At 37.7% G+C, this 12,866-nt stretch overlaps 1 protein-coding gene across 5 annotated transcripts in view; it reads left to right on the top strand.

Annotated features, from left to right (window-relative positions):
* PLCG2 (phospholipase C gamma 2) overlaps positions 1–12,866 on the top strand; it is a 69,723-nt gene that overhangs the window by 32,279 nt on the left and 24,578 nt on the right. For all 5 annotated transcript variants that reach the window (XM_084533260.1, XM_084533262.1, XM_084533259.1 and 2 more), the window contains 9 exons: positions 3,451–3,535; positions 4,239–4,322; positions 5,704–5,747; positions 6,925–6,997; positions 8,138–8,239; positions 8,413–8,531; positions 9,838–9,923; positions 10,908–11,028; positions 11,868–12,036. In XM_084533260.1, the coding sequence (XP_084389386.1) occupies positions 3,451–3,535; positions 4,239–4,322; positions 5,704–5,747; positions 6,925–6,997; positions 8,138–8,239; positions 8,413–8,531; positions 9,838–9,923; positions 10,908–11,028; positions 11,868–12,036 (883 nt within the window). The remainder of the gene's footprint in view (positions 1–3,450; positions 3,536–4,238; positions 4,323–5,703; positions 5,748–6,924; positions 6,998–8,137; positions 8,240–8,412; positions 8,532–9,837; positions 9,924–10,907; positions 11,029–11,867; positions 12,037–12,866) is intronic.

Below are 12,866 nucleotides of genomic sequence, written 5' to 3'. Positions count from 1 at the left end.
TTTCCTGTGCAGATTCGCCACAAGTTCTTCACTCATTGCTGAAGCATGTTTGCATTGGAGCAACCGTGGCCTAATGTAGACAGACCAGAACCAGCTTTTAAAAGCTTGTTTGGGCACTCATAACAATGGAGCCGTGTAAGCAGATTTCAATGTGTGCTGCTAAAGGTCCGGGGTCAGTGTTCAGATGGTTAGCCTTACCTGGTTTCGATCCTGATGGGGTTTAACCATGACTAATATTTGTGGTATTTAGTTTGAAACTAGTCACGGCACCAACACCGGATATATCCAGAGACAGGGTTGTCCCAGCAATAACATGAATACTTTCCTGCAGGGGTCAGAGCTGCAATGAGAACAGAACAGAATATTTAGGGGAAGAAGAGATAAGAGATGCCTGAGTGTATTAGGGGACAGGAGGAAGACTATTGGTACAACAGGGTAATGTGTGAAAGAGTTACTTTAACAGTGGGAAACAAATATACTCTTGAGCATAGCTGTACAAGGAAGCCTAGTTAGTTGTTCAGAGTAAGGGCAAAAATCTCTGGTTGCGGGTTGTGTGGGGTGTTTGTTTTTTTTTTTTTTTTTTTTTTTTTGCCTTTTTTCTTTTTTGAGGGCTTGCTGCATTGAATACAATTTCGTGCAATTGGCTTGGCTATCTGGGTTTGTGTTTTTGCCCTATATTTGAATAGGCCAAAGCCAAAGAATTACCTCTGAGCTGATGCTTCTCGTGTCTAAAAAGGCAAACAAACAAAAAACAACAAAAAACCAACCACATATGGGTTGTAGGCTCTCATGTGCTGCGTTGCTTTGTATGTTTGGATTTCAGTAGCTTGTTTCAGCTTCATGTGTGAAGTAGATTTTGTAGCTTTTGCATAACAAAGGAGACTTTCTAAATGAATTCATCTGCACACCTCTGGTTAGAGTTGCCAGAAAACGTGCAAAACTGTGAAGAATGTTACCCTCCTTTTCCCCACATATATTACTTTATCATGATTTTGTTCTTTGTAGTGTTCTGTTTTTTTTTTTTTTTTTTCTAAGGTGTAATTCAGTGTGGAAAAGAACGTGTGTTTCCTCTCATTTAGGCCTTTTCCTGAAAGCAAAATGAAGCACAACGTTTCACTGTGCGAATAAGACTGTTACGGCAGGAAATAACACCCTTCTGCAGACAGCCTGCGCTGTTGTGTGGCTTGCTTCAGTGTGAGCAGTGTTTCCAAAGATGGCTAGAACGATGAAAAGCCAAATATCGTCCTTTACAACAAAGAGGTGTTGGCTTACACCTGCTGATGCGTTTTGTAAAACTAGCCATACTATGAAGGTGTCTGGGGGAGAGGACCATGAAGCAAAAGCAAATGTTAAAGGCACAGAAGCTGGAGCTGGTGATATGTCTGCTGAAGAGGTTCCCTGGGGTGTTTAAGGGTTGTTTCATTGGTACAAAGCAGTCTGCTTAGGATCTCGGGGTTTTGTGCTGTGGAGAATGCAGTGATTTGTTCTCTTGGTAGATGATCCAGGCTTTTAGAAAACTTCAGGAAAGGAATTTGAGGTGGACTTCGTTTTTGTTTAGGTTTTGTTTAGTGCTGCAGTTTCTAGGGAGGGTAATTGTAAAGGTTGGGCTTCCAGGCAAGTCCTGCTTCACAGGTTGAATTTTTGCCAGGGGTAATGAAGTCCCAGCTCTTTGTTTTGGCTTGTGTTTGTCTTGCCAGAGGAAATTGCTTGTTTTTGGTGTTTGGGGTATGAGCAGAGTGCTCCTTCTTCCTCCTAAAAGGAGTGCTTTTTTTTCCAGAGGTCTGGCGACAGGGTGGAAAGCCAGGAATTTCCTGAACTCTAATCTGGCTTTGGCGTGGATTTTGGCTAAGTTCCTTCTTGCTTTTCCTCTTTCCCTCTCTACACAATGGAGATGAGAATCTCCCACAGGGCAGGTGCTTGTATGGATGCTGTAGAACAGAAGTGTTACTTTTGTCGAGGTGCTAATTGCTTTTGTTGCTTTCGGGTGACTCTGTTCTGATCCTGTTTATTTGCACAGAGTTAATGGCTTATGAATTGCACTGGAGGTCAAGGCAGAGCACCTGAATGCAGTGCCAACAGTACCCAAGAAAACAAGGCTAATGTCTTGTGGGCATTGGCCATAGCACCCACAGATGTTGTGCCTATGTTCTCTTGTCTTTTCCCTGGTTTTCTTTGCAGCTGTGGGTTTTTATTCCCCTCACCTTCCAGTCTAGGACTTGTCCCTGTGCCCCTCACATGTCCCTCTTTAATGCCGTGTCTTTCTCATTGAGGCCTCACAGTAGTACCTACTCAGTGTTTGAGACTCAGTCCTAGCATGAGACCTAATTTTTGTTCTTTGCTATCTAAAGATAAGTAGAAGAGCAGGCCACTGAAAAGTTGCTGCAGGGGATGACCAAATTGTTCTACCAGCTTGGTGCCACTCAATGGGGGAAGTCTCACTCTGCCCTTTTCTTCCACCATCTTTACGTGCTTCTATTCAGGCACTCAAGACTCTTTCCTTATTCTGGGTATGACGCTAATTTGGACACAAGGTGAGCTGAACAAGCTCATGAAGCTGGTGGAAGACTTGAAGACTAGTTCTCCTTTTTGCCTTATTTTTTTTGCTGGTCTAGAAAGTTGAATCAGGTTAGTAGAAGGTTTGAGTGTCCACGCTGTGGCCTATGGAAGCAATGGGACCATAACAACAGGAGCAAACAGAGAGGTTGCTTCTTGTAACAGCAGTGAGCTGTTGGATTGCCTCACCTATACCAACTGCACATTTAAAGCATTTAGGCAGCCGGCTCCTATAGAAATCAACCCTCGTTTTGTTCATGCAAGAATTATCATAGCATGGCCCTACCTCCCATTTACTCTTGGAGGATAAGTACATGATGTATTGTGATCTGCTCTGAAGTTGTACTGAAGGAAGCCATAGCTACAGAAGTGAAGGCTGATGAGAGAAACGTCTGAGATTGAAAGAATGGGAAGATGTGAAGGAAATTGAGTTTTTCAGATGGAGCTATTTACAGTTTTGTTTCTAATATAGTCTTCCATCAACAAAAAAATATCTGACGTATACACTGGACATGATTCGAGTGGTGTGGCCGGTGTTGCAGCAATAAGTGTAGCTTTGTATCTATGTATTGCGTTCTGTGATTCTGTGAAATACTTGATGTATTTATATACATCACTGTATTGTTTAAAAGCTTAATGCCCCAAATAGTTGACATGCCTGTTTCTCCCCACTAACTAGAAAATGTGTCTAGCTTGCTTACATGTAGGTGTTAAGTTTATAGGAGTTAGTAATTATGAGAGATGAGTCCTATCCAAAATGTTTCAGTAGTAACAGTTTTTTGTTGATTTAAAAAAAAATCCATATCTATAGATATTTAGTATTATCTATAGTAGCTGGTTTATTACAACAAAGTTGTGTGTTTTTTTTTTTTTTCTCTATCTTTTCTTTTTTTCCAGTATTAGTCTTAGAGAGCTGAAAACTGTCCTTCCCCAAGTAAATTTCAAAGTGAGCAGCATGAAGTTCTTGAAGGATAAATTTGCGGTAATTACCTGATAAATTCTATCTGTTTTGTGTTATCTGATAGGTGTTGATATTTCTGTTCAGGTTACTACATGTATTTTTGTTTGCTACCATGTACAGTTAAATAAATTATACTGATTTTCTAAGTTTGATTTTGCCAGTATGTAAGACTTTAAGAAAATAGAGACATAAATGTTCCTACTTTTCATTGTAGGATTGCCTAAAGTTAGCACTGGGCTTGGAGCTCTGGTGCTGATACTGTCTGTACAAGTGCACAGGAAACTGTTGGATATTGAAGATAAAATTCATATATAAGAATTCTTTTGCAATATGATCAAAGTAATAATTTATTTCTTCCAATTTATGGTAATACTATTAGCTTCTGAAGGTCCTTTCCATTCCTACAGGAATTTTAAATATCCCCACCTTTTCCTGCTTTGTAATTCGCCACCCTTAAAGCATACATTTTTGCTTCTGTTGCTCCAGCAACAGAAATGCCAAAGATGTGGGCTTAGGAGTACTGTGTCACGAACCAAGAGCCTATTTACTTGTTTGTGTTCTTAAACAAAAAAAAAAAGAAAAAGGAAATAATCCTCAAACATAGAACAAATGAAGTCAGAGTAGAACTGAACATGTGAGAGGGTGGCTGCTAGAAGTAACTTCTATGCTGTGCAAATGCATTTCAGGGAATTCTAAATTCACTATGTGCTACTTTCTATTGTAGGAAATAGGTGCTCACAAAGAAGAACTTAGTTTTGAACAATTTCATTTGTTCTACAAGAAAATCATGTTTGAACAACAGAGATCGGTAAGCTTTTTTTATAATTAGTCTTCATAATGTTAAACTGATCAGAATAAAGAGTGAATGCTGTTTTTTTATTAGCATTTTTGTCTTTCCTCATTCTTGTAACAGAAAGGCTATAGTACTGTGCTTGATGTCAAGTTAACAGTCACCATCAACAATTGGCTGAAGAGGATGAAAAAGTCATTCACGTTGTTTCTTGTATATTGGTAGCAAAAATATGCACAGATATAATGGGGTTTCTAGGAAGAATTTTTCTTGTGAGTTTGTTTAGTATCTAGAATGTCTTTACATTTGGTTTGGTTGATCTGTTTGCTGGTAGAAGCAATATTTTTTCATACTTGTATTAATCTTGCATTACAAGGAACATTCTGTAAACTACTGGGGTATATCCTGAACATCAAGTAACAGCTATTGTTCTTGTGTCTCATGCTCAGAGATGACAAGCGCTGAGTCCAGAGCATGATGTGCTTCAGACAGTGCTTGTGAAAAATAAATGCAGTGGATTAACTGCCTGACTACTGTTTCCTTGTATTAATTGCAAAGATTCATGAAGTTGGAACCTGCATGTGTTTAGTGACTCTGAAAATTAGGAACTGTTTGTAACTGTGTGAAAACAGATGCTTTGAAATTACTTGCGTACATATCTTTATTGATGACATGCATATTGTTAACTTAACTTGCAGTTGTTGAAATGGAAACTTCGATAGTGAAAGCCAATGTTGATTCTTTTGGCAGTAGTGCTTTCTTGTGCTGCTTAAAAGTGATGCTGAAATTGTTGTGAAGTAATTATTAATCTCCATGTACTGATAAGGTTTTATTTTTGATTATGAAAGTCTAGAAATTTATCTTAAGCAGAAGGTTGAAGAGTAAAACACAAAATAAAGAGGTTATCTGACTTCCTTAAACTCATGTTATCGCCACTTGTGGATCATTTCAAAGAAACTCCTCAATTTGCTCAACAACTGCTATGGGGCAGTTGATAAGTTTCCTGTGATCTGTAACTAGGCTGCTCCAAGCTGGGAGCAATTTAGAGTTTACATTCAAATGCATAAATATGATGGAAGATACATAATTCCAATGTTTGTGAGCTATCAAACAATAAAACCTCCACAGAAAACTCAGTCTTATCAATGGCAAGCATTTTGCCTGAGAATTATGTGCCTTTACATTGGAAGGCTTGACATGCAATCGCCACCCTTTGCAGTTTTTTTTCCTACTGTGTTTAATTCAAAATGTATCTTGTCAACTTGCATGCAGCTTTTCTAGAGTGGAAGTGCATGTTTTTTCCTTGTCCAAACCAGTAGTCGTCATGAGATGGAAAATTGCATGTTCTTTTATTTCTTTTTTTTAATCTTGTCTGCCACCCCTTTTTTTCTTTTTAAAGATTCTCGATGAATTCAAAAAGGATTCCTCTGTGTTCATTCTTGGGTAAGGCTCTTGTATTATTTTTCCAAATAGTACACATATGGTAGCAGTGCTGCAGGACTTTCTAATTACATCACTGGCTCTTGTTCTTATGCTTTAGTAAGTGAAAAGAAATTATAGATCTTATTGCATTCAGAAAGCTGAAGTTATCATGGGAATAAGTTCTGGATGTTGTTTGAATGTTTTTTACCATCTGACTAGAAGAAAAATGGCATGGACTCAAACAACCAAATTGACATGTTTAGATTTTACCAAGTGCGGAACAGAACTAGTGAAGGACAATTTGATGGAAAAACTTGAAACTGGAGTGATGTGGTGCACAGGCTTTGCCTGGACTCGAGCGGAACACTGTAGAAACACAGTTTCTACAAATTTCACTTGGTGGACTTTGAAAATTTAGTAAAATGTGTACAGAGTGAAAAGGGAGGTCTCAGGTGCTGCTGCTACTATTTTGACCACAAATTAAACCAGTTTATCGTAGCTTTGAATATCACCACAGATGAAGGAAGTTGTTTTAAAAGTTTGTTCTAAGTGTACCATGCATTTCCCTAGCCCTTGGTCACGCTGTGTAAATTAAACTGGTGAGACTGCTTTAAACCACAGATTTCTCAAGGATGTGCAAGGTTATAAATGCCTTATTGGTACCAGATGATGCAACATTTGTGTCCTACAAAACGGAAAGCAGCTGTGCTGCTTTTTTGTTGGTGTGGCTGCATTTTTGCATCTTTCTTCAAGAAGTTTTACTCAGGCAATCTACTGTGGTAGATAATACATGGAAGGGAATCATCTGTGGATGTGTGGCTTGGTGATAATTCAAAAGAACAGTCTCTCCATGTTCCTCAAATAAACTTAAGAGAACACCTGTGAAGTGAATGCTGTTCATTTGCTACAGATCAATGAACAGAGATTTGGTATTTTTCCCAATGAATCATTATCAAAATTGTATCAGGACTCTAGGAGGTTTTATTTAAAGGCTCAAATTACAGTGATTAGGTAATACAATATTACAAGCCTCATCTCAATTCCACTGAAGTTATAAAAAGTTTCTTCCTGGCGGCAGCACATTTATACTGTAAATGCAAGATACAAAATCCTGACATTTTCTTCTATGACATCTGATGACACTTTCTCTGTTGTTTCTTTAGATTCACTTTTCCTTTCTCTCTTTATTTTTTTAAAGAAATACTGACCGCCCAGATGCTTCAGCAGTTCATCTCCATGACTTTCAGAGATTCCTGCTACATGAGCAGCAGGTGGGAATGTTACAGAAATTTTGAGCTCTTTTTGCTGTCTCATAATATTATGTGCTCCTTAAAAAAATATATATAGAAAAAGATATGACACAGAATGTGATTGATGTCAGCTATGATACTAGGTTACTAGGTCTTGGAAAGATTTCTTCTTATTTGCCGCTGTTGAAGTTCACAAAAACTATTATTTTTCATCCATATAAAAGTCTCTGAAGGTGCACCAGAAGAAGAGAGGCAGGAAAAAGTAAATAATGTTTCAGCAGGTCTTCGTTTTGTCATGTAGATAAACAGACAAGGTTGGAAATAAACCCTGCATGATAGCCTGGCCTAGTTACAGCTGTCACCATAGATACAGCTAGGGGTAATACCTTGGCCATGGCCCCATTTTATCAGCTTGTATGTAAAAAGCTGAGCTGACTGCCTGCATTCGAGTCAAAGGTAATTTTCTTCTTGAATGGGCCAGTCTGATGTTCCATACCAGCAAGCAGATAAGGGTGGAAGCGGGTACTGGAACTGTCTTCATGGCCTTCTGTTATCTTATTTAGCACAGACACTGTGGAAGAAAAATCATAATTTGATATATAGGCCAATCTTTAAGGCTATACTTTCACAAAGGATATAATGGAGTGGGTCTAAGACTGCTGTTGGAATTTGTCCACATTGCAGTTCTTTGCCTCCTATACCTTTTAGCTAGTGTTATATTTGTTAGGTGCTGATGAACTGCAGGTTTGCAAATATGAATGAAAAGTGAGATCTATGCTTCCTGTATAAGATTGCTAATTTCTTTTTCTCCTTATTTCACTGTGTTAAAAGTACATTCAGATTGCACTTAGATGTGTGAACAGAATATAGTTAAGGCATATATTTCAAGGAGGCCAGCTTTTTCCTGTGTGCGTGCATGCATATATGTACATACATAGTGTGTGGATCTTGTGGGCCTTCAATCTATATAAAGGTACTCAGCTATTTTTTCCCTCTTCAACATCGTAGAGGAAACTCTTAAGATGTGAGTACAAAGAAATATACTGTCAGTAAGCTATCTGAAATGGAAGCTTTAATCACAGCTGTAGGGTTCTGTTCTTTGTCAGATTTTATATAGCATATCACCACATCTAAATTTGTTTTCTACTTTGTTATCTGAAGGAGTCTTGGGCACAAGATCTGAGTAAAGTCCGAGAACGAATGACCAAATTTATAGATGACACTATGAGAGAAACTGCTGAACCCTTCCTCTTTGTTGATGAGGTAAACTGATGATGCTTTGTAATGGTTTCTCATGGATTTTTTTCTTTTGCTGCTAGTTCCTAGTTTGTTTATTGGTTGACAGATCCTCTGGCATATTCCTGCTACATTGTTGGGTTTCTTATGTTCTTGTATGATTAAAACATTTAAATTCGGTCTCTCTCTTTGCATTTTAGTTCCTCACTTACCTTTTTGCAAAAGAAAACAGTATTTGGGATGAGAAATATGATTCAATAGATGTGCAGGACATGAATAATCCTTTGTCCCATTACTGGATTTCTTCCTCTCATAACACGTAAGTTATCAGAAGTCCCATTATCTATCTCTGTTCAAACAGACCTGGCACATGTTAGGAGAAAGTAAAACATTTTAAATTATAATATCCAGAAATATACTGTCTGGATATGTGAAGTCTTCCTGAAGTGTGATGTAAATGTGGCAAAAACAGCATGTGGATTTCCTTTCTCCCCTTCTCTTAATCTTACGTAGACTTTGAGACTTAATAAGCTCTGCTGCAAAAAACAAAACAAACAAACAAAAAAAACCAAAAAAACAAAACAAAAAAACCCCACACCCTCAAACTCCGAGTTATGTTAGAAAAATTAGTCTCAACTTCAAACTGTTCCAGCCTCTATGTTTTCAGAAATCAAAGTTACTGAAGGAGCTTCTCTTTTTTCCAAGCACCAGCAGTGTTTGCTAAGCCTATTTCAACATCAGTTGTACCTGAACGTAAGAATGCTGTAAGGATCCAACTTGTCCTGTGGGAAGATCCCATGCTGCTAGTGTGATCTAAGGGGCAGTGGGTTTGTTGTGTTGGGAAAGGACGTAGTGGTGGTATGCACTATTGATAGATATGTTGACAGTTTACAATGTCAAAAAGCAGAAAAGGTTTGTTACTGAGCAGGAAAAGAATATGGGGACTTTAAATTAGCATACCTGCTGATCAGGGCTTGGCTATTCATTGTCTTTGTCTGGAAGACAATCTGGAAGTGTTCTATGCTTAGTAACTTAGCTGCTTATTTCCATAGTTTGTGCCTAAGGCATCCAGCCCTTTTCGTTGATAATAAATGGTGTGCAAGCTCTTTAGCTAAAGTCAAATCCTATGTGGTGTTGAGTTGAACTTTCTTCAGATGAATGGGAATTTTTCTCATCTAGCATTGTAATAAAAAGAAAGAGCATGTAAAGAGAGTAAGGAGAGGTGAACAAATTAAATACTGCAGGGAATGAAATGAAGTGGATATGGATATAGCTGCTAGATAACTTGAAGTATAGGGTGTGGTATCACTCCAAATACTCATCCCTCCACTGTGATTATGTCTCAACGTGATCAGCTATGCATATGTGCAGAGCTTATGTTTTTTTCTACAGGAACCTGTCAGAGTTGATTGATTGAAAATTAACCTTCTATAATTTTGTCTATTCAAAAATCTGATAGTATCTGGTTCTGCAGAGCCCAGTTCTTCCATAGCAAGTTTGGAAAAAAAACCAACCAGTCAACATACAGCCTTCATAACAGGAGAAAACATTTTGCCCAGTGAGTGAGTGGGAAATAATTGAAACTGGTCGCCTGTCTTCTCTTACAATTTTCTTTTATCCCTTAGATATCTGACAGGAGACCAGCTTCGAAGTGAATCCTCCACAGAAGCTTACATCAGGTGCCTTAGAATGGGATGCCGATGTATTGAGTGTGAGTAATGAACTTGTGGAGTGGTTTATAACATACTCTTCATATAAGCAGGGTTTCCCCTGTTTACCAAGAAAGAAAAAAGAACCGAAATGAAGAACTAGTTTGTTTCTTTTTTTTTTTTTTTTTTAAATTTTAGTTAGTCATATGAAAACCCTGATTCCCTAAATAGTTTTTGTTATGCCTCATTATTGCTCTGTTTGCTTGCTCTGGTCCTTGTTCCCTGGGAATTCCAAGAAGTTCTGTCTGACTCTCTCACTGTACACAAACAATTCAATCTTTGATCTGCTATATGAAAGCATAAGATTTAAATTTGAATTACTTGTGCAGTGTAGATAGGTGAAAAGCTTATTTGCCTTCGTCATAATACAGACAAGCCTAAGTCTCAGATTTTTGTAATTTGGTGCTATTTGTCATCCTGTTTAACTTGCATGTAAATCAGTTGATGTCTTTGTGTCATTGTTCTCTACTAAGTCTGTATGCTTCAACCCAGTGTCTGTGTTCTTTATTAAAAGGTTTGACTTGAATTTCATGTTGTTGACCACTTTCTTATTAAGCTAGTTCCTGGTTTACATTTGTAACAATTAACAAGAGACTCCATTCAGTTTGGGTGTTTCAAAAGGTGTCTCAGAGTTTCAGGGTTAGAATCAGAAAAATAGATATGCAACCAACTTGTTAGAATGTATTTCTACATGGAAAATTAATGTAAACTTGTAAACAAGTTTTAGCTGCTTGAATTCTTTCCAGATTCCCACATAATAATGCTTTGGGAAAAAATTATACTGTAATTTACTTAAGTTCACTTCAGTAAGAACAATATAATTTCCTCCGTAAGATAGACAAATTCATCTAAGAATATTTTATTAGAAATGAATATATGAATCCATGTATGAAACGCTCTGAAGAACTGAATGTACATTGTATTCCTTTTATTAGAGTTAAGTAACTACTTGGTGTCTTGATTTTTCCACTGCTTGTCTTTCCTAGTGGACTGCTGGGATGGTCCTGATGGGAAACCCATTATTTACCATGGATGGACACGGACAACAAAGATCAAATTTGATGATGTAGTACAAGCAATCAAAGATCATGCCTTTGTTGCATCTGAGTAAGCTTTGATTTATATTTCTTAAGCCTGTTTTTGAATGCTTAGACCTTCCTGAACTTTTTTCTCTGTGATTTAAAGATAAAAGAAACAATGAAATTATGTCATCCTGGTTTTCATTATTGCACAACACGAGTTTTTAATTGATTTGTCTTTGAGAAAAGATGCTGCTACATAACAATTTACTGCTGGGGAAGTTAATACCTTAAAAGGGATTCCTGTCTCCTCACTTGTCTTCTTTTACTGAACTGAAGTGTGAAACGTCAAATCCTGAACAGTATGACTTTTTTTTTTTTTTTTAATTAATTAATTAATAATTATTTTTTTTTTTTTAAAAAAGATCAAAACAAACTACAAGTGACAAGCAATGTATCTATTGGGTTGATAGTCATGTTGTAGGGAGGTCTTAGGAGAGAATCCTGAACTGATAACATGAATTTTAATCTGCCTCTCTGCTTTGCCCTTCCAAACCTTGTGCTGAGATGTCCTTAACATAAAAAGTATTAGCCAACAATTGGGAGCGAGAACACTTAACACTGAAACTGTTCCCAAAACACTAAAGGAATCTTTGTCCTTGCAGATATTCAAAACTTGGCTTGACATATCTCTGAGCAACCTGATCTAACTTATGAATTGGACCTTCCCAAAGAAGGGATTTGGGCTAGATGGCCTCCACAGGTCCCTTCTGACTTTATCTGTTGTGCATCTATTCCTTTTTTCTTTGTGCTTGCTTCAAATACTTTCTTTGATCTAGGGGTTGAGGGAATGTGGTGTTTTCCTTGCCTTGTCAGTTGAATCAAAAAGAAACTGAATGTCTTGATTTTCTTTTGTTTTCTTCAAAGATACCCAGTCATTCTGTCAATTGAAGAGCACTGTAGTGTGGAACAGCAGCGATACATGGCCAGAGTGTTCAAGGAGGTGTTCGGGGATCAGCTTTTAACTAAACCAGTTGAAGCCAGTGCAGATCAGCTACCATCACCAACCCAGCTGAAAGAAAAAATCATCATCAAGGTAGGCTTGTGTTGTGTGCTTGTAGATAAAGTATAAAAACAAGAGCTGAAGTTGTCAGCTGGCTTCACAACTTAACTGTTGGTTTCTGTTGAAGAGACAAGAAACCCCATGCTAGAAGTGTGTACTAGTTAAAATTCATAATATTGTATGGAGTTCCATAAAGATACCTATTAAAATACTTGCTGTTGGTTTTCTTTGCAATAAATGTTGCTAATTCAAGTGCCAGATGGAATGTCAGCTCTTTTCTAAAGGTCTTCCAGCTCCTGAAATGTCAGTGCTGCAGATGCTCTTCATAGGCTTCTTACACAATTAGTGACTGGCTAAGAAATATTAAAAGTATGTTCTTGAATAGAAAGTAGGATTAATGATAACTGTTTTTTCAGAGGATGTCTGTCCTTCAAGTAAAACTCAAAGCACTTGCAGACTGCTGACTTAAGCTGTCAGGACTGCTTACTTGGTGAACTGCAAAAATTGATTGGCATTTACTCACTCGGTGTGATTTACATACACAATTTAGTAAACCACTTTGGAAAGACTGTGGTGCTTTTGTTAGAAGGCAGTCACTGTGAGGGTGTCTTACCTGCTGGGCAATACAGATGCTTTACTTGGCACTCTTGTGCATCAGGCAGAAAACTGAAAGAAGACTTGGATTGAAACTGCAGTAGAACTTATTGAAGGGCAAAATTAGGTGGATAATCTGGGGACTGTTCATGATAGTACAATAATTGCTTTTACCTATGCTTCTGTTTTCTGTCTCTTGCGGTAGTACTACCTCACATGGATTGAACTGCTGAACAGAAGAAACAATGATGAATAGATGCATCTAGATG

This window comes from Aythya ferina (assembly GCF_964211825.1).
Source record: "Aythya ferina genome assembly, chromosome: 12".
NCBI lineage: Eukaryota > Metazoa > Chordata > Aves > Anseriformes > Anatidae > Aythya > Aythya ferina.
The sequence above is the reverse complement of the archived record's forward strand: the minus strand, read 5'-3'. Positions and strand labels throughout refer to the sequence as shown.